Source organism: Pseudochaenichthys georgianus, chromosome 7 (genome assembly GCF_902827115.2).
Source record: "Pseudochaenichthys georgianus chromosome 7, fPseGeo1.2, whole genome shotgun sequence".
NCBI lineage: Eukaryota > Metazoa > Chordata > Actinopteri > Perciformes > Channichthyidae > Pseudochaenichthys > Pseudochaenichthys georgianus.
In genome coordinates this window covers 25,369,275-25,394,278 of record NC_047509.1, presented here as the reverse complement: position 1 = coordinate 25,394,278, position 25,004 = coordinate 25,369,275, and the positions used below count along the sequence as shown (strand labels likewise).

At 41.8% G+C, this 25,004-nt stretch overlaps 1 protein-coding gene across 3 annotated transcripts in view; it reads right to left on the bottom strand.

The window, feature by feature from the left end:
* prdm16 (PR domain containing 16) overlaps positions 1–18,472 on the bottom strand; it is a 177,987-nt gene extending 159,515 nt beyond the window's left edge. For all 3 annotated transcript variants that reach the window (XM_071203820.1, XM_034088172.2, XM_034088174.2), the window contains exon 1: positions 18,336–18,472. In XM_071203820.1, the coding sequence (XP_071059921.1) occupies positions 18,336–18,372 (37 nt within the window). In that variant the 5' untranslated portion in view covers positions 18,373–18,472. The remainder of the gene's footprint in view (positions 1–18,335) is intronic.
* Positions 18,473–25,004: the final 6,532 nt, after the last annotated feature.

Here is a 25,004-nt window from a genome sequence, read left to right as displayed (position 1 = left end):
ACAAATTGCCCTCTTTAGAGGAAAAGAGTCATCCAACAAACCAATAAGCTGGGAGCAGGCACCTGCGGCACTGGAAATAAATTAGTAGTCATTTTTTCCCGTTCCCACTCTGTTTATTCCCTCATCGTCTCATGAACAACCTGTGAAAACAATTCTATTTATCCACTTTTCAGGTATTCACACCTCTCTGCAGCCAGGCTTTTTATTCCAGCTGTTTTAAAAAAGGGACAAAATAGGCCTAAATCCAATACATAACTACAGCGACAAAACACACAAGCCCTGATGGCTTTTGATCAAATCATGAATCAGTCAAAATAATCTGGGACACCCACATGGAAATAATGAATGTACTAATTAGTTTATTTGCAATTGTCTTCAACTATTTTTGTCAGGTAAATGACATCATCACTAATGTGCAAAGTGGTCAAAACTATTGTTCAGTAACTGTCTATCTTGTTGGCCAGCGATGTTCCTCACACACTCTGTGACAGTAGGTGCTGAAAGAGGAGAGGAGCCGCTTTGAGGAGCGCACTGCCGCCGTCACTGTCACAGACACCAGGCGGCTCGCTGCTACGCATCCCCGCATTGTCCCCCACTACACCTGACACGGCCCCTTCCACCTGTGGTGTGTGTGCATGTGTATCTGTGTGTGTGTGTGTGTGTGTGTGTGATCTGATCTGATCTTGAACACAATGAAGGTTTGAAGAGGGGAGGAAGTGATCAAAGTGTCAACCAGAACCCCTGATACTGTAAACCCGCAGTGCCCCCTGCTCAGAAACGCTATCTCCACAGGTACGTAATGTAGATACTTGCATTTCATTGTCCAGGCTTTGATGCTAGTATACGTTTTATCCACTACCAATTATGAAGACAATAATCAATTCTGATTCCCAGTATTCTTGAGAGCCAAGACTCAATGGTATGGCCTTGAAGATAAGATGCATTGATATCAACAATCATTCAATACTGATACAAAAGACCACTGAATTCAAAGTCCTATATCCAAGTGAAAGTTGAGAGGAGAGCTGTATTTCATTTCCAACACAAAATGACCTTCCAGGCATTCGTTTGTATCCGTTTGAAACCTCTTTGAATATGATTATTTTGAAACACACCCTGATAAGAGCTTCATGTATACTGTTCAACTTTGCTATGATCTCTGAATTAAAATATAATTGTAACAAATAGGGCTTTAGAGAAAAGAAACGGTTTAACGTCCTCATGTCAGGACAAAAGAAAACCGAGAGAAATAGAGAACATAGATGGTAGAGTCCATTTATCGCTTCTCCTCTGTGCGATATTGGTTTCAAAGGTGCAGTTGAAATTTAAAGAAGCAGGTTAGAGCACGAGGACCCCTGTCCTAACCATGTTAGTGTGTGTGTGTGTGTGTGTGTGTGTGTGTGTGTGTGTGTGTGTGTGTGTGTGTGTGTGTGTGTGTGTGTGTGTGTGTGTGTGTGTGTGTGTGTGTGTGTGTGTGTGTGTGTGTGTGTGTGTGTGTGTGTGTGTGTGTGTGTGTGTGTGTGTGTGTGTGTGTGTGTGTGTGTGTGTGTGTGTGTGCGTGTGGCAGACCCAGATGGCAGGCGGGCAAGGGGGAAGGAGGGCCAAGCGGACAGGAAGCAGTAAAGAAGGAGTTCTGGTTACGAGGATCAGACGGCGGGACGAACCATGCTCAAAGCTACCGCAGCTACCGTACTCAAGGTGTGGGTTACACTCCTGGACACAAGGGACACACACACAGACACACACATTCTAGTATGGACGCTCCCCAAAGGTGCTTGTGTGCGTCCGTTAGCGTCCGAATTAGCATGCAAAGGTGCACACACATGCGTGTGTGCTCGGTCACACACACACTCTCACACGCCCCGCCCCACCCCCCCTTCAACCAAGCAGATCCACTTAAAAGAGCTCGTATCAATTGTCAACGGCCATGTTTAGTTGTTTAGGCCCCTTCTCCCCACTGATGAGGACCAGACCATGGAAAATGCAGCCACCCATTAGCCACATGTTGCTTCTAATACTGACCCAATAAAAAGCTGCCCCCCCCCCCCCTCTGCCACGGAGAGTTCATCTGGCCCACCACAAAGAGGGATAGAGAGAATTAGACAGGAAACAAAAATGTAATATGTAAAGGAAGATGGATAAAGAAGAGCAGGAGAGTAAGAAGGAGGCACATAAAGATGTAACAGTGTGAGAGAAAAAAAAGGGAAGTGCATGGGCCTGCTGCTAATTTCCCGCCCTGAGTGCAGTAATCTGAGGGGAAGATTAAAGTGAAGGAGTTATTCTTGACTATTTTATTAAGAGGTGCTTTAGGCGCTGGAAGAAGGGGCTTTAGCGCTCCTCCTGCAGCGTGCCATACAATACAAGACAAACATTTGCTGTTATTTCACCAAAGTACTCTCAGATGTGCTTCGTCGGGGCCTTGCCTTTTGCCGCAGAGGAACTTGGCATCAAAGTTCCTCTGCAGTTCTCTGAAAACAAAAATCTGCCCTTGTTTTCCGGGGGTTCTGCCCTGAGCCTGCGTCCGACAGATAAATAGCGAGGTGTCAAAAGACAGGTCGGCAAACCTCACACCTAGTTTTAATTAAAATGGGAAAGAGCGGTGCAGATGAACGGCACGAAGAGAGGGGGCCACACATTTCATTATATTACTTTAAATGTAATCCGAGTATAATCCTTGGGATCGGAATACTGACCTTAACTATTCATCTCGATAATAGATGTAGAAAGTCTCGATTGGATCTTACCGTTAAAATATAAAGCCTTATTCATTCAAATAAGAACGACTCATGTTACAAACTGTATCTATATTTTGGGCTCTTTTTCACAAAACTGTCTAAGAAAAGCTAATCTTTGAAGTCATCCAAAATAAAAAATAAAAGGACATTGCATCTTATTAAAAAAGTTTTAAAATGGAGCCAATGGAGACAGGCCAGCAGCAGCCTCTCCCACCTGCCTCTTTTGTTTGCTTTGTCCCTGCTTCACCGTGCCATTCTTAGACACTAACTGCTCTTCAGTGCTGTTGAAAAACAAGATTCCTCCGTCAGTGCATGTGCGCGCCTGCGGTCATCCAAAGTGAGCTTTTACTGCATTTAAGGAAATGAAGAGAAACACATTTGCAAAGCCAACGTGGCGCTCAAACAGAGACATAACCGTAACACCAAGCTGTTTATCTCCAGCCCCTCCTTGTCATTTTAACGAGCCTGCAGGTCCCAGGGAGCAAGGATTTGTTTGGAAAACATCTTCCCAATTAAAATGGCTAAATTGTCATGTCTTGAAAACCTCAGGAACTTTGAGTAGAACGGTCAGCGCGGACTGATGAAAACCGCAGAAGTGGCAGTTTCAACCACTCATAAAACACAATTCAGAAACGTCTTCCTCTTTCCTTTTCTGTACTCGAAACAGAGGATGTGGCTAGACTTGATGAGGAGAGAGGTGGAAGTTGAGGGAAACATCAGACTATAGAAATTCTAAATGTGCCATCTCAGGATTTAAAGACAATCATATCCAACTGGTTGAAACACAAATGGTAAATTGGTGGTGGTTTTTCTTCAAGTTTAAGAAGCATCTGTTTTTGTTCAACAATAATACAGACAGAAAACCATCATATCATTTAAAATATTGAATTTCTCTGACATTCCCACCAATTCCACAGCACAAATCAGATGCTAGAAATGCTGAGTAACTGAGGCTACTTCTACACCAGTAAGGAATGATTTCAATGGAGGAAATTCGTGCAAACTCTCCATTAAAATCAATCAAAAGTTGACACGTGGACATTTACTTTAATGCCTGGAAGATATCATTCAAAGCTAACATCCAGTTGATGGTCGTTATGTTTGAGACCGACAAAAAAGAAGCAGCGCTCTTCATGTTCATGACATCATCCGAGTCCTATAGGTGATGATGTGTGAACTGCACAGGGCAGGGCAGCTGTGGCCGGGAAACAGCAGCAACAGAGAGATACTTGGGATGTCCAGACTGGATGGCAGACAGGATGTACACGTCATTGAGAGAAAGAAGAATTCAATCATTTGTGCATCATAAAACCAACAATGACAGCGACAATAGCAGTGATCATTACGAATTCCTACATTTGATCCCATTGTGTGTTGATCCGGAAATGTCACATCAGTGTTTTTCTAGTCACAGTTAAAACATTAAAAGGCAGTTGAAGCATTTGTTTACGCTCACTGGGCAATTGTCTTTCTATTTTAAAATCCAAGGAGCATTAATGTTGTTTGTATACTACACTCTAAAAAGGAATTCAGGCGACCTTTCACCTCCACTTAATTAAATGCATGGTTGCAAGATAAAAATGTGAGTTAATTGATTTAGATAAACATTTTAAGTTGCAAACATTCATTTATAAGTTGTGTTGACGTAATAATGTTGGTAATTACATCAACTTAACATTGTGTGTAATTTGAAGTCTGATTTCTGCGTTAATTGACTTAAAACTAAATTCAAGTTGTAGTAAGTAATGCAATTGGCTTGATAACTTAATTGTTCTACACCTTGAGTTAAGGAGTTCAAGTCCACTCCCACTCAACATGCCTGGGCAAGTTCCCACAGTTAAGACAAATAGAAATATACAAAGGACATTTTAAGGTGAGTGTCATCTTAAACACATGAAGATAGCCTTGTACTTGCACTGGATAGGCAAATTGTTGTTTGACCAACATTAGAAGCCTTTAAACTGTGAATAGTTCTGTGAGAGAATACAAAGTAGTAGAGGCTACTGTGAGTATAAAAATACTTTGGTTACTATTGTGATATCGCTTTTTATTCAAAATGAATCTCGGTGAAGCAGATCAAGGATCAAGGACATGCTTCTTGATCGTTATTTAGAGTTGTCATTGAAATGCAAGTTGTTGGAAGTCACCCAATCAGAATATATTCATTTAGGTCATTTATCTTTTTTTCCTTTTTCAAAAATAGCACAATACAATTGAAGTATCCAGAGAACTATATATTTTTTTTTTTCAAGATTGAAATGAAGCTCAGTGCAAGTTCTTTCAGGAAGACTGGGTGTACATACATTCACTCTGCAGCTGCATATAATCAGCTCATCACAGGCGTTCTCTTTAACCTATTACATTTCACCTCATTCTCCAGCAGCCAATCACCGTGCTGCAGCCAAACTATAAAATAAACCTGTGATTTCAGGTGTTCATGCACCTTATCATATGGCATGTGTCAATAAATGTTCAAACTAAATGAATTCTCTCCTGATTGAAACATCATGTGTTGAAATAAACAACAGCAGTTCCAAATAAAAAAATTATATAATTTTGTTGTGGAATCAATTAATTTCTTTCTTTAAAGGCAAAAACATGAAAAAGCTAAGAAAAAAAACTATTGAATACAATATATTTGGAGCAACTTAATTTATAAATGGTTGTCAACTTAAAAATGTGTGTTCACAATGATGGTAATTAAGTACATACAACTTAACATTCCTTTTAAATCATACGGTAAAACAAGTTGGAGCAACTTAATTTTTGGAGTAATCAACTTAAAAATGTGTGTCCCGAATGAGGGTAATTAAGTACATACAACTTAAAATTCATTTTAAATCATGTGGTAAAACTAGTCGGAACAACTTAATCTTTTGAGTAATCAACTTCAAAACCAACTATTAAGTAAGTGGTAATTAAAAACACCTCTGATTGTAGAAGAAAAGCCTTCTCCCCTAACTCAAATAACTTTGTTGCTTTAACACAATTTCATTAGAAGTTGTCTCAACTCAATAAACATCGATGCAAACTGCTGCGTTGATTTTCTTTGTTGAGCCAAGGCATTTGTTTTTAGAGTGTAAGCTGGTCCCAGTCTTACAAACCAAAGCCTCGTGTAACAGGTCTGGGTGTGTGCACTCGGCTACCGTCCGCATCAGAGTCAGCAGGGCATGTGACCACTGCTGTGCTGAACAGGGGAATCTTTTTGTGTTTCTGTTGTTCTTTCTTTTACTGGAAAGAGTCAAAAGAAAAAGATGACTTCTTGCCACCATGCATGTTTCATTAAAAGTCAATTTAGACTGATATTCAGAATACACTCATTAGAGCAACAACAACCCAAAAAGTGTCATCACTCATCATGTCCCATGTTATACAAACGTGTTAATCAAACAATACATGTATGTAATACTCCCTCACATATTCAATGCAATCCTTTCTGAACTCTTCTCGATGACGCTGTGTTTTGCTAGAAATATCTCACTGTCCTGTGCAGGGAACATACAATTAATACAGGATGGGCACTTTGCCTTTGGGACTCAGAGCATCACAGAGACGCGAGCTTGTAATAGAGCTATTTGTTTTCCTCAGAAAGCTGTCCAAAGGCCCTCGCTGGGATTGCTCGACTGCACAACGGCGAGCTATGAATTGGTGAAATCCACTGGGGCAGGTTATTGATTAGGCCTACAGCTAGCAGAACACACATATGCAAGTAAATTAGATATGTGTGTGTGTGTGTGTGTGTGTGTGTGTGTGTGTGTGTGTGTGTGTGTGTGTGTGTGTGTGTGTGTGTGTGTGTGTGTGTGTGTGTGTGTGTGTGTGTGTGTGTGTGTGTGTGTGTGTGTGTGTGTGTGTGTGTGTGTGTGTGTGTGTGTGTGTGTGTGTGTGTGTGTGTGTGTGTGTGTGTGTGTATGTGTGTGTGTGTGTGTGTGTGTGTGAGATGCAACATCATTCTCTGAAGATGTACAAATCATGTAAATAAATCCATTTTATTATTTTACGATTATTGAAAAACACCTTTTTGTGGGTGACTTGACCACATCTGGACAAGTTGTTTATTTTAAGGTGAGATCTTGATGAGTACACAGATTTGCCCCCCTTTTTTTCAAAATACCATAAAAAAAGTCTCCCAAGGGGGTAATTTAGGGTTTGGATGCTCCTTGTGCAAACGTGAAGAATCAAATAAATAATAAATACACACATAAAAACGTTCTACTGTACCCCTCAGCTCTTCCATTTCCTGTTCACATCCGCTGCCCTTCCTCCTCGACATCTCCCTTTTCAACAAGAGCAGTTTGTCAGGGTCAGAAAGCAATTTAAAACCTCTGGTAATGAGAGTCAGTGAGAGAGAGAAGTTACAGGGATGGAGAGAAAGAGAGATGAGGTAGTGGGCCGGAGAGAAGAAGAGGATGAGGAAGGAGGGAGGGGTAGGCTGGGGTGTCAGCCATCAAAGCGGGCCAGGAGAAAAGAAGGCCAGGTGCTGGTTGTGGGAATGTGCCGTCCATGGTTCCAGGGACCAGGGAGCTGGTGGGGGCTGCGGAGGGGAGCGGGGCGGTAATTAGCCAAGCCTGGAGGAGAGAGAGGGCCCTCCAGGGCCCGCGGGGATAGCCCCTCCGAGAGGATACCATTTGCACTTCTACAGGAGCCGCCAGCCCCGGGCCACAAAGAAGGGGAAAAGGGGAACTATGGCATCCTTTATCAGGCCGGACAAAGACGCCGCATCTTTTCAAAGGAGACCGGAGAGAGAGAGAAACTCCAGTGTTCCAGAGAAGGAGGGGAAGAAGAGAGGAGAAGAAAGAATCCTAGGACTGGTCAGGAGAGAGACACAGAGAGAGATGCCAGTGTGTGGGTTGCAAAGCGAGACAGGAGGTTACGGTCATACTGTGACCCAGCCAGTCCTCGGAGACATCAGAAATGCACTAATGTCCCACACACACATACTTAGATAAGACATGAAGTCGAGTTACACAACCATATTCCCAGTGATTTCGACTGAAAACAAGCCAGTGTTGTTTTTAGAATATTTCTATCATTTTTCATATCATTTCCCATCAGTTTGAAGACGAGGATATATGAAAATTGTCTCTTAAGAATGGAATAGTTTTGCCATAAAAGAGGTGGTTCCGTTTGCTTTACACTTCATCTCAGCTCAGGAGCTAAGTAGAGGCAGTGGATAAGGAGCCAAAATGGCCACCTTCTGACACTATCAGGGGATCTTAAGAGTTTTGCCCTCCTGCAGCTCGAGGGAAAGTGGAGGTCACTGACATTACTTTTACCTATTACCTTTGGAGTAGGGCTGCATGGGGGGTGAATGGTGGCCTTTGAGGCTGGGGGGCTTTGTGCTCCCCACTCGAGAGCAGCCTGACAGCCTGAGCTGAGTGGGGGCCAAAGGTCAGACGGGTCATGTGATAAGGCATTTCAGACCTGCATATAGGGCCCCAGACTGAAGAGGCCTGAAAAACCTCCAACCCCCCCCCCCCCCTCCCACCACTACCACTACCACTAAGTTCCTCTATGTCTCTTATCTTCTTTTCCCCTCTCTGTCCCCTCTTTCTCTGGACACAAAATGCCATTTGTTGTCCGTCAGTCAGTAGCACAGGGCCGGGGTCGGGCCCAGTGCTGAAAGCTCCATTCACACACCCTCTCACCCAGGGATGTTTTTGCAATTCAATATTTTCACACGCAGGCAGCTTCATCGTTACTTTGGAACCGTACACTTGGCAGGATGAGGCTGGGGGCCTCTGGGACAGAGGGGCTGAGAGGTGGAGGGGTGGAGGAGAGGGGGTCAGCACAGAGGAATCCTAGTGTCGGGAGGGGATGGGCCTGCCCCGGGTAATGGGCCATCTTGAAATGTTTTAGCCAAGACCCCTCCAACACCTACACACACACAAACAAGAGTGCGCACACACACTCTGCTCTACTCATCGCTTTACAGCCGATCTGACTGCTGGTTAACGAGGCCGGCTCTGACTTCCTTCATCAAAATATCATCCGATGCGGTCACACTATCCTGCCAGGAACACACTTCCCTCTCTCGCATCTTTTTAACGCACATCTCGAAAACACAGCGACAACCTAATGAGAGTGGGTTTACATCTACTTGAGCAAAGTACAAATCAATCGAAAAAGCTTCCGAATGTCCTTATTTTCTGAAAATGTATTTATTCTTCAGCACCAAGTTCTGTAAACAGATAATAGAGCTGACAGGGGAAAAAAGTCAGAAAACAGGAACCGTCAGAGAACAACATTTGTATCTTTATAAATAGGCCTCATTCTCACCAAACCACTTCCAATTCCACGTCTGCACCACCTGAGGATTTGTTTAGCATACAGAGTGGCTGAGGTAAATGGAGGGCCTGCATTGAGAGGGAGCTCTTAATATATTTATCCTGTGCACCACACTCTACTTAATGAAATTAAACCACACCAATAGTGGCCCTTTGTCTCTGGGGAGTTCAGTAATCAACGTGCCACCAGTTTTCGTTGTGTATGAAAATAAATGGCAGCCGGTGATATGGGCCTAATTGTGTTGCACCGGGGAGGAGCTGGGTGAGAAAAGGAACTTGCAGCGGTGATGTAGTGCAGCCAATTTTCATGAACAGCAGCACTCAAGAGAGGTGGTCAAATAAGCAGAGGCATTCATCTGGGGACCGGGACCCCCGCTTCCACTCCCCCCCTCCCTTTCTATCCATCATACTCACAAAGAAAGTTAGCCAAGTATTAAACAAATAGAGAGCTCTGCGCACTAGCGCCTGGCAGGGTCACTGGATAATGACAGCTCAATTACGGTGAATCTCCTTGTACCCATCCCCCCCCCCCAGTACAATCCCCACAGCCGCCCCACCCAGCACGGCAAATTTGTCAAACTCACCAAAACGATGGGCCTGACAGTGTAATCGCTAACCGTCCCCACCGACATGAAAGAGGTCTTTATCTGGACAAATCAAAGAACCTGATCTCGGAGAGAAAAAAGGGTGGGGGGTTGACTAGAGAAGAGAAATGTCCCGCTCAGCCCCTGTGAGACGTGGAGATGTCTCTAATCCGCTTTAATGAGACACTGCATGCCCATCTTTGTGGTAATGACGGAACGCAGTGAGAAAGACGGTGAGGAGGGGGGAGGAGGGAGAGATAGAAGTGTAGATGGAGCCAAGGCTTTGAACTGGCGGTGGGATGAAAGGGGAGGCGGGCGGGGGGAGTTTAGAGCCATGCTGCTACTACACACCACTGTCTGTTTCTGACACACACAAACAGCCCAGGGGACAGAGCCGTTTGTCTGCTTATCATATCTGGACAGGATGAGCCATCATCAGCAGCGGCCGGCTGGGACTGGACGGTGTGTGTGTGTGTGTGTGTGTGTGTGTGTGTGTGTGTGTGTGTGTGTGTGTGTGTGTGTGTGTGTGTGTGTGTGCGCGTGTGCGTGCGTGCGTGCGTGCGTGTGTGTGTGTGTGTGTGTGTGTGTGTGTGTGTGTGTGTGTGTGTGTGTGTGTGAAGCAAGTAGCTCTAACTTGTTAAGCCCAGAAGAAGAACAGGAAAATAAATATTTTAGTAAAGTGATATTCATTGAGAACTGCACGATAGTTAGGTTCCACTTTTTAAATCAATGCATTCCTCATCTGGTATAACCTAAACTTTTCCTGTACAATACACATTGATTTACATTGGATTTGTCATCTTGCTAATGTACTGTTTGTGTATTTGATAAAGCAGATTTAGCCCACCAGCTGACTGCATTAGCTAATTTAAATGCTGTGGCATTAATAGGGAAATATTTCAATATTGATAAACACTATATCATGATAAAGTCAAAGTCAATCAATCAAACCGCAGTTTGAAACCAACTGTCTTCTACTATAGTGAATTGCAGTAAACTGAACAAATACAAAATTGGTAGAACAATAACATATCCTCGCAGTATGTTTTTGTGGAAAAATGTTGATACATAATATTAGATTTTTGCCCCGGCTCCTTTTCATAAAAATGTTGTCTTCTCACTAAGAAACAGACTCCCTGCACGAGAGAACTTGATGTAAGTAAAAGAGAGTACAACATAAAGGAGAGGAATGGATAAAACGAAAAGAGCAGGGTGAGGACAAATATCGGAATAAAAGGAAGGAGAGAGAAAGCCGGAGAAAGTGAGCGGGCTAATACCAAACAAATCGGGATTAGACCCAGATAAGACTAGTCACAATGCAAGAGGGAATCATGAGGCCTGCTAGAACACGCTAATTAGAGCCTCGACACATTTGGCCCCTTGTTTTGCAAACAACACGCGATGTTTAACAGCGGGTGGTGCACAATCACACCAGACACACAGAGAGATCATCATTTAGCGTTAATCAGCATACTGGAGAAGTGGGGATGAGGTTTTTCCTATGGGATGTCTCCAGCAGTCGCACTATATTCTTAGCCCTGAGAGGCTGGATGGAATCTTCTAGACATGGCCGAGCAGCGATGGGACATAACTCGATAAGCAGCCCAGCTCAAGACAAATGCATTTAACTGCAGTGTAATGGCTTTTCATTTTGTGGACCCCCTTTCACTTACACATACCGCTGTTCAAATGCTGCTTGGCTATTTTTAACAAGACCCTGCCCCCATCTGCAGGCTGAAAACGAAGGGTATGAGGAGAGACGAAAAACAGGGGGCTGCCGAAAAAGAAAACATTGGGGATATATCTTCCAACTCTCTCAGGCATGCCACGATCTGCCACTGCCAAATGATTGGGAGATTGCTGTGTTTTTACAAACATGGCGGATGAGGTCATGGTGCAAAGCAGAAAGAGGCATATTTGCCAACTGGATAATGTGAGGTCAACGTATCATTGGAATGAATGGGATTTAGAGCCTTGTGCAAGAGCTTAATGCACTGGTATTTGCATGTCAACTCAAAATGTGACTTAGCCAGCATGAGACCAGGCATGAAGCATGGGGCTAACATGTGCGTGTGTGTGTGTGTGTGTGTGTGTGTGTGTGTGTGTGTGTGTGTGTGTGTGTGTGTGTGTGTGTGTGTGTGTGTGTGTGTGTGTGTGTGTGTGTGTGTGTGTGTGTGTCTGTCTGCATCCAGGTGTAAGAGGTACCAACCTATCGCTGTGCCAAGGTCAAAGCTCGGAGTAGTGACAGGACCTCCAACAACTGTGCAAAATGGTGCGCGGGCGGAGACACACACATATACAAACACACACACACACACACACACACACACACACACACACACACACACACACACACACACACACACTTAGCCAGCCAACAGTGCCAGCTCCTGCTGTTTGGATGACATTTACACTCAACCTTTCTAGTTTGTGATTGATTGGGGTTAAATCCTAACATTGCCCAAAAATCTGTCACCACCAAGGTGTGTGTGTGTATGTGTGTGTTTGTGTGTGTGTGTGTCTACTGTGCATGCATGATTGCTATGGCCGCATGTTACACAGGGTAAGAAAAGCCAGTGCAATCATTTAACCCTCCTGTTGTCTTCGGGTCAAATCTGACCGATTTACTACTTTCATCAATCATAACCTTTTTGTTTTACATTCGATTGCATTAAGGCTTTATGATATCCTTCACAGTAGACATTTAAAATTGCTGATCAGCACTTTCATTGCATTTTGGATGATTTAGTCAACTTTGTAACACCCATGGTGTTCCCGGTCAAAAATGACTGCCATAAAGAAAAGGAATTTTAACCATCCGGATCAGATAAAACACACACACACACACACACACACACACACACACACACACACACACACACACACACACACACACACACACACACACACACACACACACACACACACACACACACACACACACACACATACTCTAGATGTGTTCCCCCCCCCCCCTTATGTGCCCATCCCCCCACATGGATCGATCACACCTGACACACGCAATACATGTTCAGTGTCTATTCTTTGTATATGTACTGCAGTTTTTCATGTGTACCAGTAGTCTGATACAATATGTACAGTTTGAAAGGGTGTTAAATGAAAGTTGGTGATGATTAATGGTTTTTGTGTTAATGTAATAGCAGTTAAAACAGGACCGGTAAAATTTGACCGCGAACACCAAAGTAAGGGGGGGGGGGGGGGCGAAGACAATAGGAGGGTTAAGTTAAACATACATAAATCTTTGACTTTCTGCTTTATTCAAAACCAAAGCGAATAATCTGACTGCATTTCTATCTCTTGTAAGCGAAGTGAAATACTTTATAGGCAAACACTATACTCAATATGGGTTATTTAAATAAACACATTAATCTTAAATGTGTGGCAACCTAATATTCCCCTCTCATAACATATTCATTTGAAGTGATACAATAAGAATTAAAAAAAATATTTCATGGTGCTGCAATGGACAGTGATTTGAGTGATTTGAGATCAATACAGCGCTTAAAGATTGAGAGGTATACTGCGTAATATGCCAAATAAACAGAAAAACACTATGACCACAAAGGAGTAATGAGGGATTTTCTATCTTTTTTGTTCGCACACTGGATTCATACGGGTCTATTCAAACATCCATAGCTCTGAATTATTTTCACATTTAATAGCACACATAATTCACCACGAAAGGACACGTGGCCAAAACAGCAGCAGCACATTTCCAGCAGTTACTGACTGAATAACAATAAAAGCATTTCCTTGGAGATAAAAGACTGTCTCACATGCTGCTCATGAAGAAAGAGAGGGAGTCATTGATAGTGAAAGAAAACCTTTAAAGAACATTCATAAAACAGACTATTTAACTATGCTTCCATACATTAATCTTCACTCTTTCAAGCTTTGGAGTGCAGGTAATTCATGGAGTCACTGATTGCTTACACTGCCATTCTTTCTTCAGATAATTCCCAACATTTAGCAGATTCAGATATACTGCGGTCCACATTTCAGTGTAATATGAAGACTTTACTGGAATAATATTCTTCCGGACTCTGCTTTCACAGCAAATTTGAAGATATGGTTACAGAAAGCAATGCATCTTTATTTGTATCATATTATGTGAATATAATGTGGACCATATGTTACTAAAACAGAAATTGAACTAACTGTGACCATGACCAAATCCTTACCCTCACCTTATCCAAAACGTTATCCCCTACGACACATTTATATGTTACAAATAGGCAGATTTATGGCTGTGTTGTGAATAAAAGTATCTTAGCTTTTGGGGGTTATGCCAGAAAAAGTTACTCCTTTCATATGATATCATATTTTCTGAGAATACACATGTTGGAGCATTGCAAAGGTATTTCAGTGGACACAAATGATTAACCAGCCCTGGAAATAAATATGGGAAGAGCCTCACTGCTCACAACACACACCAAATTGTGCACATATTGGGATGAGGGAGCTATCATCCCACAAATTTCCATAATCAATTACTTATGCAGCATATGTGGCCGTGCCAAATGTGGACTGATGCAATTATTTAGGCTACAGAGTTTTTCAATCCTTTAAAAATTGACACCAATGGTCCTAAAATCCATCCAACTGCTCAGAGACTGAGCTCCCCTCAACAGCATGAAAAATAAAGTAAATGAAGTGTTCCTGTATCATAATCCTGATTTTTTAAAATCACCGCAAAGCATGGCCTTTCTGATTGGATGGTGAGTTGTATTTCTGAGAATTGAAAATAAAACTAATAAAAAATATCTTGCACAGAACTGACAGTCACAATCTGACATTGCCTGAAGGGCTCTGATTATCATAGCAGTCACAGTTTTTCATTTTAAGGCAGAGATTTAAAACTGCAAAACTGGTGTTGCCTGATTCAAAGCGCTGCTAAGATCATTCACATCATCACATATGAATGCAAATGGGCTCTGTGGAAGTACATGAGGATCAGGTTTCCTTTACTGTGTTGTATCCAGAAAAGGTCTGCAGCATTAAATAAAGAGCTCCCAGTGTTTTCATTTTGCAATATATCCAGCACTTACATTCAAAATAAAATAAATAAACATGTTATGTCTACAGGCACTATATGCTAATCATTAGCCTTCATCAGTTAGCAACTTTATAAGTATTTCCCTGAGCTTGTCAAAATGATGCTGAACCATGGGGAGAGTCTTCAATAACAAGAGAGACATCAACAATATTCCTGTGCATTACTTAATTGACTGATGTTTTAACTTCAAAATAAAAGCACCTAAAACAGAGGTTAAGAGTTCCATAAAGGAACATTAGAAGAAGCCAATAAATTGCGATTCACATGACACTTATAATAAATGTCCTTTTCATTTGATGATCCTATCATTTTTATGTTCAGGTTCTAATCTGTGAACATGGAGTGCTATCAGACACACATTACAGCTGCATAGCAGGAGCATTCGGGACCCTGAACGTTTAGCCAGAAGTTCAACATAGCTACCATTGTTGGTTTAAAAGTGTTATGGGTTGGGTTTTATTACTTCTGTCAAAACATCACAAGCTGTTGAGCCAGGCCAAGTTCATGACTGGGAGTCCATCTAATAAGGGACATTTAACACAAAGATCAATAGGATATCTGGCAATTAGTATATACTGCAGGCCAGAAAGAGAGAGGGGTGAATGAGAAGACCTGTGCTGGGTATAAGGAGAGGGGTGGGGTCAGTGTGTGAAATATCAGCGAAAATAAATAAATCAGGTGGTTAAAAACCCGCGTGGCCCTACCTTTTATTTTATTGACTTGATAATGCAGACGGCCCCAGTAACAGAAATAGGTTTTAGAAAATCAATAAGTTGCGGTCAGAGTGGGTTCAACACCTTCCTGTTTCTCCGAATGTGTGCAAAGCTGTTACACGTTTCGATATTAATTATATTTCTTTAGGTTTCTGTGATGACGTTATTGCGTGGCTGTGCGCGTGCAGCAGAGGGAGGAAAGCAGCTGTGTTCCTCTCACCTGTGCACCGAAAAATACCTGGGAAAAAATCTGCAATCACTCAACTGGGGGTTGTAATTGATCCAAGCCAGATTTTAAGTAAACAACAGCACGCCACAATAAAACAGCCCTCTGCAACGAACAGAAATATAGACTGCAACTTGCAGGGCCTGTTCAAATCTCTATTCCCCGCTGTATTGCCTATATCGATTTGTGGTTGTTAAGATAAGAAAATAACAAGTCTCGTATCAAAGCCTGTGTTTTAGATCAAATTAAATGTGGTGTTAGGTCACCTAAACGTGTCGGATGATTCTCTTTATTTGCAAGAAAAAAACGATCAAACATTTTGAACTCATAATAATTAATTTTAATGACTTCAGGAAAACATTAAAAAATAAAATACAATGAAAAGCAATCCGACATTGTAGCTCAAATTAATCTCTGTGTAATAAATACAAAAATATATATTAACGTTGGGAACTGAGCAAGAAATGTAATATGTCTTTATTAAAAACAGAATAAATACAAAGTCCATCTGTGAGGGCGATATAACACTCACTTTATTCTGACCCCAATATTATGTAAACAACCCAGCAGCGACTACATAGGCTACTAATAAAGAAAACACACACACATTATTCATATTGCAGGCTTCATGCGGGACTGCCTTTAACGTGCAGTCTGCAGCCGACAGTAGAAAATATACACGAGTTAAAAAGAAATGATAAAGCAGCTGCTGAATATTGCTGCACGGGCCTACAGGAGAGCTCCACCCAGGCGGCAGAAAAAGAGGGAAAAGGAGGGAGAAATACTCCCACGCGTCGCATTCAAAAGTTGTGGGCCTGCATGTTTTGAATGTTAAGATCAACACGGTATTTTTTTTTTTCTTCATGTCTGCTCTGTTTCTGCCGCTGCAGCACAACAGATCTGAGGCCTGTGTGCTGCAGAGGTCTGCAGAGGTCCGGTGTGAGAGGGCTACAAAGCCAGGTATTTGTGTTCATTAGCACCCGGATCAACAGACTATCAAGGCTGTTTAGAGATCAAGACCAAGTGCAATTACTGGCAAGAAGCAGGATCCTCAACATGTTTAAGTATTTTCACAAAGTAGCCCAATTAGCGTTTCTTTTCTTTTTTTTTCATTCTTTGTTTTTAACTTATACGGGAACTTGATCCTTGTGCACCAATCACGGAGAACATAAACGTGCAAGAGTAATAATAATACAAATATGACTGCAAAAAACGGTGTAGGTTATTGTTTTTATTTGTATTATTTATCAGAATGCATGTGAGCTGAAAGCCTTACTGACCATTTCAAATTAATCACATTCGCCTTTCCACAAATTATTGTAAAAAGTGCAAGCTTATTTCAAATGACCAGGTTTCTGCATTGTTTAAAACAAATTGTACACACTTACTTTCAATGTAACAATGATTACATATTTTATTTTGTAAAAAGTCAGAATTATGAATTACATATCCACGTTGAATTTACAGGGCAAGTTGCTTTGGCAAAGTTACAAAGTCGTTAAAGGCCTGTAAACATGCAATCAAGCATGCACTACAAAAAACAATTAAAGGTATAATTGAGGATAATTATTGTTTTCAATAAAATAGTTCAATAGGCCTACACGGCTAACTATATGTTTAAGTGTTGCATTTTTTATAAAACTACAAATCGAAATTTACTATGCATAAAATATAACAATACAATAACTACATAAGGATATGACAAACGAAACTGCAACAGGCCAACTAAAAGCATGAACTCGTTTTAGAATCGTTTTGTGGATAAAAAACAGACTGACCCACATTATTAGCCGTAGAAAACAAAGCGCATCATGCAGTAATAACAAGCCTTAAATAAACGTAATTCATACATCAACCCACCAGCAATAAACAAATGTCAAACAACAATCATGGTCCATTTCCAACAACAAAGTAGGCCTGCTCGTGTTCACAAAACGGAATACATGAATGTTCCGTGTGACGCGAGAAGCACTTCTCCAGTATGGGCGCTTTCTTGCACAAGACCCATTATTGATTGGCATTCCCTGGAGGTGGAACCAGTCTGCGGCAGTCCGAGGGCCCCGGGACAAAACTAAGTGGCCGGACAGCGATATTTTTCTGCAGTTCAAGTGGGATCGACAAAAAACAAACAAATCCGCATTAAAATGTCGCTGTTTCTGTCTAAATTCACATGTCGGCGTCTCCGTTTGCAGGCTGCTGAAGGAGTGAGCCTCGCTCGCTGTGCAGCAGAGCAGCGGTGCCACAGCGCCCACTATTTCAAAAGCCGGGAATATTATTTCACAAGACTTGGAACGGCTCAATAAAAAAAAGTTACTATCCGTTTCGACAACTTTCTCGGTAACTTTCGGGAAACGAATCTGCGTTTTCTACTGAACCTCCGACACCCGAAACAAACTAAATACAAGATGGAGCTGAGACTTGTACGGAAATGTTTGCTTTTGAAAGGAGTGTGATCAACTAAAAGCACCAGCGGCGTTTCTCATCACACATGAAACTTTCTGACCCAGAGAACCACCGAACAACAAGAGAGCAGAGAATCGAGGCTTAGCAGCCGGAGCGGGACACATTTTTAGCAGAAAAGTTAACTCTGGACAAAGAGTCGCCCCCTCCTCTCTTAAGGATATGACAAATGACAAGGACTCATTGGACATCTACACAACCACGAGTTTGGAGCCGGCGGCTGAAAGCGATAAGAAGGGGAAAATAGAAGACCTACTTTTGGCCAGTTTTCTCGCCCTCGCCTTGGATCTCATCTTGTCGGCTTGTAGATTCCTCTCGTCGTCCTCCGTGAGCCCAGAAGCAGCAACAACACTATCTTCATCTCACCAGCATTGTCAGTTTGGACACCTTCGCACATGCGCACAGGCCATTCAATCTGACACCCTCGCTGGGGCCAAAAAACTTTCCAATGTATTCATCATCATCACTTTTTTTTGTCCTATCGTCTCCCCTTTAGATCACTTATCTCTTCCCCTCCTCCTCTTCCTCCTCCTCCCGCTCTCTCCTCACCATCTCACCTACCCTCCCTCCCCCCCTTGCCATCCCCTTACCCTCGTCCCCCTCCTCATCCAGACACCAAGCCACCCACCCACCCACCCCATTCAGCTCCTGCCAGCGCCTCCTTGGATTTGTACCCCTTTAACAGCGACAACTTGGATTTCTCCAACCGGAGCTGGACACAGTGAGTTATGGTGAGGTCAAGGTCGTATGGAAATTAATCAGTAATATTATTATTATTACTGTAAATGTGATTTTTTTTTTATTTTGTACTTTTTTTCTTATATTTATTTTGTTGTCATAAAAAGTTTACAAAATAAGTTCTTAATTTACAGGCTTAGTGAAACGTTGTATTTAGACTGTTGACGCAGCATGTTGTGCCAACAAGTGCTCGAGTCGCAGAGGTTATTTTTAACTTCATTAATGCACATGCAGGCGTAATAGGTGTGTGTGTGTGTGTGTGTGTGTGTGTGTGTGTGTGTGTGTGTGTGTGTGTGTGTGTGTGTGTGTGTGTGTGTGTGTGTGTGTGGTGTGTGTGTGTGTGTGTGTGTGTGTGTGTGTGTGTGTGTGTGTGTGTGTGTGTGTGTGTGTGTGTGTGTGTGTGTGTGTGTGTGTGTAAACCGTGTTGCCCTCAGGACAAGCAGCGGCCAGCAGCTGTTTGACGCACGGAGCCTGCACCAGCAAATCCGGGGAGAAGAAGCCCAGACTCTTTTTTTTCTCTCCCTCCAATGTTCACATTTGTAACAATGATATTTGCAGCGGTTATTTCCTGGAGACGTGTTTTTGTTGCATGTGCCGGGTAAAGTCACCTGAACGAAGGTGGACAGAGTGCACACTTTCTCTGCGTAAGTATGACTTTGCCTTGCACCTGTTTGTTTGTTTGTTTGTTTGTTTGTTTGTTTGTTTGTGTACTGCAGGACCGACAAGCAGCCGTGCACGTTACACCGTTCATCCAGCAGTCTGATGGAGCAAGGTAATTATATATTTTGTTTAGGAACATTTTGTTTATTTAGGTAGGGTATAACTGTGCAGCAATATTTGCATGTTAATATTAGTTTAAAAATATTGCTGCACAATGATGTACCAACGTGTATGTTTATAATAACATTGCAATTTAGGTCATTTACTGTTTTCATAAGAGGCAAATAGGGAAAAAATGTGTATGTAATGTATTATATCATATTATTGCTACTACTATTATTTCAAAGTTGCAATAATATAATGCTTGCCTGTCAGAAAGGTATTAATATTATTATAGCAATAATCAATAACTATTTCATTAAATACTATTCTGTTAACAAATGATCGTTGTATATTGTTGTTGTTTTTTCCTGTCATATTAGATAGTATCTTAAATACAATTAAAATAAACAAACAAGAATCTTAGGAGAATAAGTGGATATTACAATTTATTTACATTTTATTACCTATAAAAATAAAAGTCCAGTTTGACTGATTGATGTAGGCTGCTCGTCATATTCATGTGGTGCCTGGGCCTTTAGCCTTCATGTCATATGGGAATGGTTTCCCTCTAGTTTGGCTGAATAAAGGCGGCTCTATGTTGGAGCCTATTAAAGAGCGGTGCTGATGGAGCAACTGCAGTCTGCAGGGAGAGCGGCAGGGATCAATTCTCTGCGCACTAATCACACCGCACTTTATGGGATACCTTCAAATCCCTGCATGAATAATTACTATTATTTACATTATATTGTTTTGATAATATCATTAATTATTAGGTTTTTTTTATTGCTTTGGTTAAGCCTATACATTGGGATATGATTGTCTGACAATTGTTTATTTTTTTAGTATTATGCTTGCTGTTCATTATTATGCACGCGAAAAAAACAATTGATTTGAATAAAGGCTCGAGTTCATCAAACACGTCTCCAGCCAATAATGGACAGATTGGGCCGTGGGATGTTTTCCCATGAGTTGAAGTCAAATTAATGACGTGATCATTAATCTATAATAATCAGCAGTAATTAGCATATATTATATCTATCAGGGCATCATGAGGAGAGGAGATTCGTTGTATTGGCTTTACAGAAGGCAAGGGAGCGTGTCAGGAGGTTGCCTACGCGTCTTTAAGCTTGTGAAAAATATATTTAGTTCAAATGCAGAGTTATCGGTTTTACGGCCTTGCAAGCAACGCACAGGTAAGAGTGACAAAACAGAAATGAGTCGATAAACAAATGATAAAGTACGTGACTATAGCGGTGTACAAAGGTTTAGTTTATTCCTTGGTGTCTGAAGGAAGCGTGGGAGCGTGGCGACAAAATATCAATAATCCATTGTCTAAATCGATCGGCCCTATCGATACCGCGTCCTACACCCAGCCTCAGCCGCAGGAAAACGGAAGAAAAAAGGGCATTCAGCAGAACTTTCCCAAAATGATTACCATCAGCCGCCCGAGACAGCGCGGGCCAGGCCTCTGAATATTTCTCGGACAAAATGATTTCACATGCTGCAACACCTTCTTAAAGGAGCAATTAACTGTGATTACGCTTGCAAAGAAAAGTGTTGCTCTCCGACACTGGCCCGTTGGGAAATACTTTTCTGCGTCATTTAAACGTCGACCTTTAACGGGGTTTTGGAAACGGATAACGGCTGCGCAGGAGAAGCTCGCGTTATTTGCTTTGCAGAAATGTGTCTTTTTTTCTCTCTCTCTCTCTTTTGTCCTGCGGCTGGAGGGAGTGCATGAAGTAGCCGCTGGCTCGAGCCCCGGAAGAGAGGTGTGCTGCCCGCGTGCTCACTCATCTATGGATCCCTCGCGGCGTTATTAATCCGTCTAATTAGTAGGAAATGAGGCAGATTCATTATCAGATTAAAGTGACAAAAAACAAACAAAAACAATACGATTTGGTTCAATAAAACATAAGCAGTTTAGTATCGCTTTAATTAATATTTCATTAATATGACTTTAATATTTAACCAACGGATTATAAAGGACAAAGTGTGACCTCTGTGGCAGTTAATCTGCAAATATACACGTCTGCAGAGCGCATTGTTTGTATATATATATATGGTATATCCTATATCACATAGATTACGCTAAAACCCCTTCCGCGTGCACTCAGGCCTGTGCACGTAGAGCTGGTTAATTGTTTTAGGATTATACATCCACAATGTAGGATTTGGCGTTAAATCGCATGTTGAAATACTCACATCACCTGGTTCGTTATCTAAAAAATAATAACACGGTATATCCTACAATGCAATGTCACAATGACATTGCATTGTAGGATATACTTTTCTTTCAAAAACAAAACCAATTGTAATAATATATAATAAAAAAGACAAATTATGTACTACTAACACAACCAAATCACCACTCGCATGCAACATGTGCAGCAACATGTGAGTTCAAAAATATTCAATTAACCTCAGAGAAAATTATAATAAACCTTTATTAGACTAAATCTATCCGTATAATAAATGTATGAGAATGGCACAAACGAAAACACATCATAACCTTACACAAATATCTTAATCTTCTCACTTTCCTCTTCTTCTTCAATCGTTGATGATGAAGATATGTGTGGGGGGGGGGGGGGGGTATCCCGGGTGTAGAGAAGTTTATCACACTGTGGACTGGTGGTCAGACTGCGGTGACTGTACACCCCCTCCTCCCACTCTCACACACAGGCGGCTGAAACCCAAGCTTTATCCACACTGGAGGAGGCTCCGGGTCTCTGGATTAGACGTTACGCGCAGATAACATCAGCGCACATTAGATATGTGAAATGGAGCACCTCGCGGTCCGGCCTGGGGATCAGGCGGCCGGGGGACATCAAAAAGGCGCAGCGGGACCTTTTGTGAGCGATGTGAGCTTTGTAAATGTGTTAACTGTAATTCGGCCGCAGTCGATGTAATGGGAGAGTAAACATGGTAACTAGCTGCGGCGGGGAGTGACTAGTGTCCGTGGTGGTGAGATGTGACCATGAGGGCCCGAGGATGGAACGATGACCCACCTACAACCAAGTCATGTCAGACAAGATTTGTTTAAAATAACAATCATGTCATTGCACTTTCGAAGATCGATATGAAGACATTCAAGGTTCAATCGAAAAATAAAACCCACCTGTTTCCTTCCTGCAGTAGGCTAGGTTTGGAGTGGCTCTCCACAGCATGCCTCTCCCTCCTCCCCTCTAATGAAGTCCCCATAGCGGTCATAGTGAAGTTGCCTTGGTAATTATTAGCCATTAATTGGGTTCAGGACCTTGTGCGTCTATGGGAAATGGGAAATGTGACCGCTAATCCAAGACGTTTCTTTGGGGCCTTTCGCAGTGTTGTTAACACGCTGTCAGAGACACACGGGGGCTGCTCCACAGCTCCTGATACAGCAATATGAAGAGGTTAGAGGGGAGCCACTGCATAGATAGACACACTGCAGGAGGCCTGCACTGCCACTGCACCAGGAGAGCTGCCAAGAAGCCAGAATGCATATTAACAATATGTTTCAAATTAATATGAGCGTAATACTCGAAAGAATAGTGGTTTTGAAATGAGCCAATACAATTTACAGATTGCTCACATTTATGAAAAAAAAACTACATGAGGATGTGTCGAGTTAAATGTTTTGAAAACATTTTTTGGATCACTAGCTCCTTGAGCTTCTACAACATAACTGGTTTAATTTTCCATATTTGATTGTTTAATTGTGCGTCAGGTTAATAATGTTTGAAACATGCATTGAGCTGTCAGTTCAGTAAAAACACTGCTGACTCAACGCCTGCTATCGATCCGGACAAAACCAAACACAAGCCAATAATTGCATTTTCGTTTCTTTCCTTTGAACCAGATTTTTTAAATGATTTTGACTGATTTATTTTCAGTGCCAAGATTTGGGATATTCAGCACGAACATGAGAAATCATAGCTACTGGCACCAGTGCAAAGTACCCGCGGAAATTATGTTCTTCTCTTTCATCCAACGAATTTATATATGTTTCAAACATTATCAATAAAGAAAGTTAATTATTTGGTACAATGTTTGTTCGAAGCAAACATTTACACAATTGACGATCAATGAGCTAAATGTTTGATTCACAATGAATTCCATTGCAATGTATAATATGACTGCGAATTAAATGTTCCTCCAAAATAAAATGTCCCAGCATCCCGCCCCACCATCGTTAATGTTGTTTCTTTTAATTAATCGCTCGTTAATGTCGCCATCAATTTCCCGGCAGATCATAGGAGCGAGGAGCCGACAACCTCGCCAAACAAATGCACATTAAAATATCGCCGGGAGGCTCGAGTGAAAATTACCCCGATGTACAAATGACCTTAATATGATGTAATCAATCACGCTGTCTGCTGGGACACTGGGAATCACAATGTTAATCTTTGGCGGGGGGAAATAGCCTGTCATATTTTACAACTCCATCAAAGAGCACGCAGTGTTTGCAAGTCCAGTGACACAAACGTCTACAATATTGGCCTTATAGTATTAGAAACGATATATTCAAATGAAGGTCCACACAATTTGTGGTGCAGGGTCGTTACAGGTGTATCTCCAAATGTGTCACTTCAGTAACACCAAAGAGTTGAAAAATGTAGAATGTGGGTATGCTATTTATTTGAAAATCTCAGAAAACGACTAAAGTTAAAACATAAAATTAAACTACAGATGAGAAGGGAATAAAAACGTAATCGAAAAAACATATTCAGGTTTAATAAAATATTACAATTTCTCAAAAGTGTGGCCAAGTTTCCTGGCAGACCATAATTCACTTCATTTCAAATAAAGAAATGAATAGAAACCCTGAATAGTTTAGGAAAATAAATTGATACCCTGTTTCTTTTTAAAATTAAAATACGTTTAAGTCATTAGGAAATTAGTGTCATATCTAGTGTAAAGATATGACACTGTAGATATGACTCAGTTGGTGAGAGCTGTTATGCAGAATGGGTGCATGCAGTATGGTATCAGTAGCACAAACATACACACAACTTGGCAGGCTACAAGAGGCTCATGTGGGCAGCATGAAGTGCTGCGTGTTATCATTAACCACTGTGGACAGACCCAACAGGCGAGCCCACAAGTGTCCATTTCACACCAGCCTGGCATGGCAGAGGGTTAGGACCCCCGAGGGCCGTCTGCCACCCCTCAACAGCCCCTTTGAAGCCCATGAGCTTCTGGGATTTCTGGTTCTCATCTTTGAAACAAACCCCCTTGAAGGTTTCCAACTTGAGACTCGTGTTCTCACCTCCAGCAAATATCTGATCTGGAATTGTGTTCTCGCATCTCAGCTTCTGTGACTGTTTACGGCTACTGGGCTTTCATTACACAGTGTGGCCTATGAATTGTGCAATGGATACTCGTCCTTTACTTTATTAATATATTATAATATTATACCTTTATATAACTGTAACAGCAGGTCAAT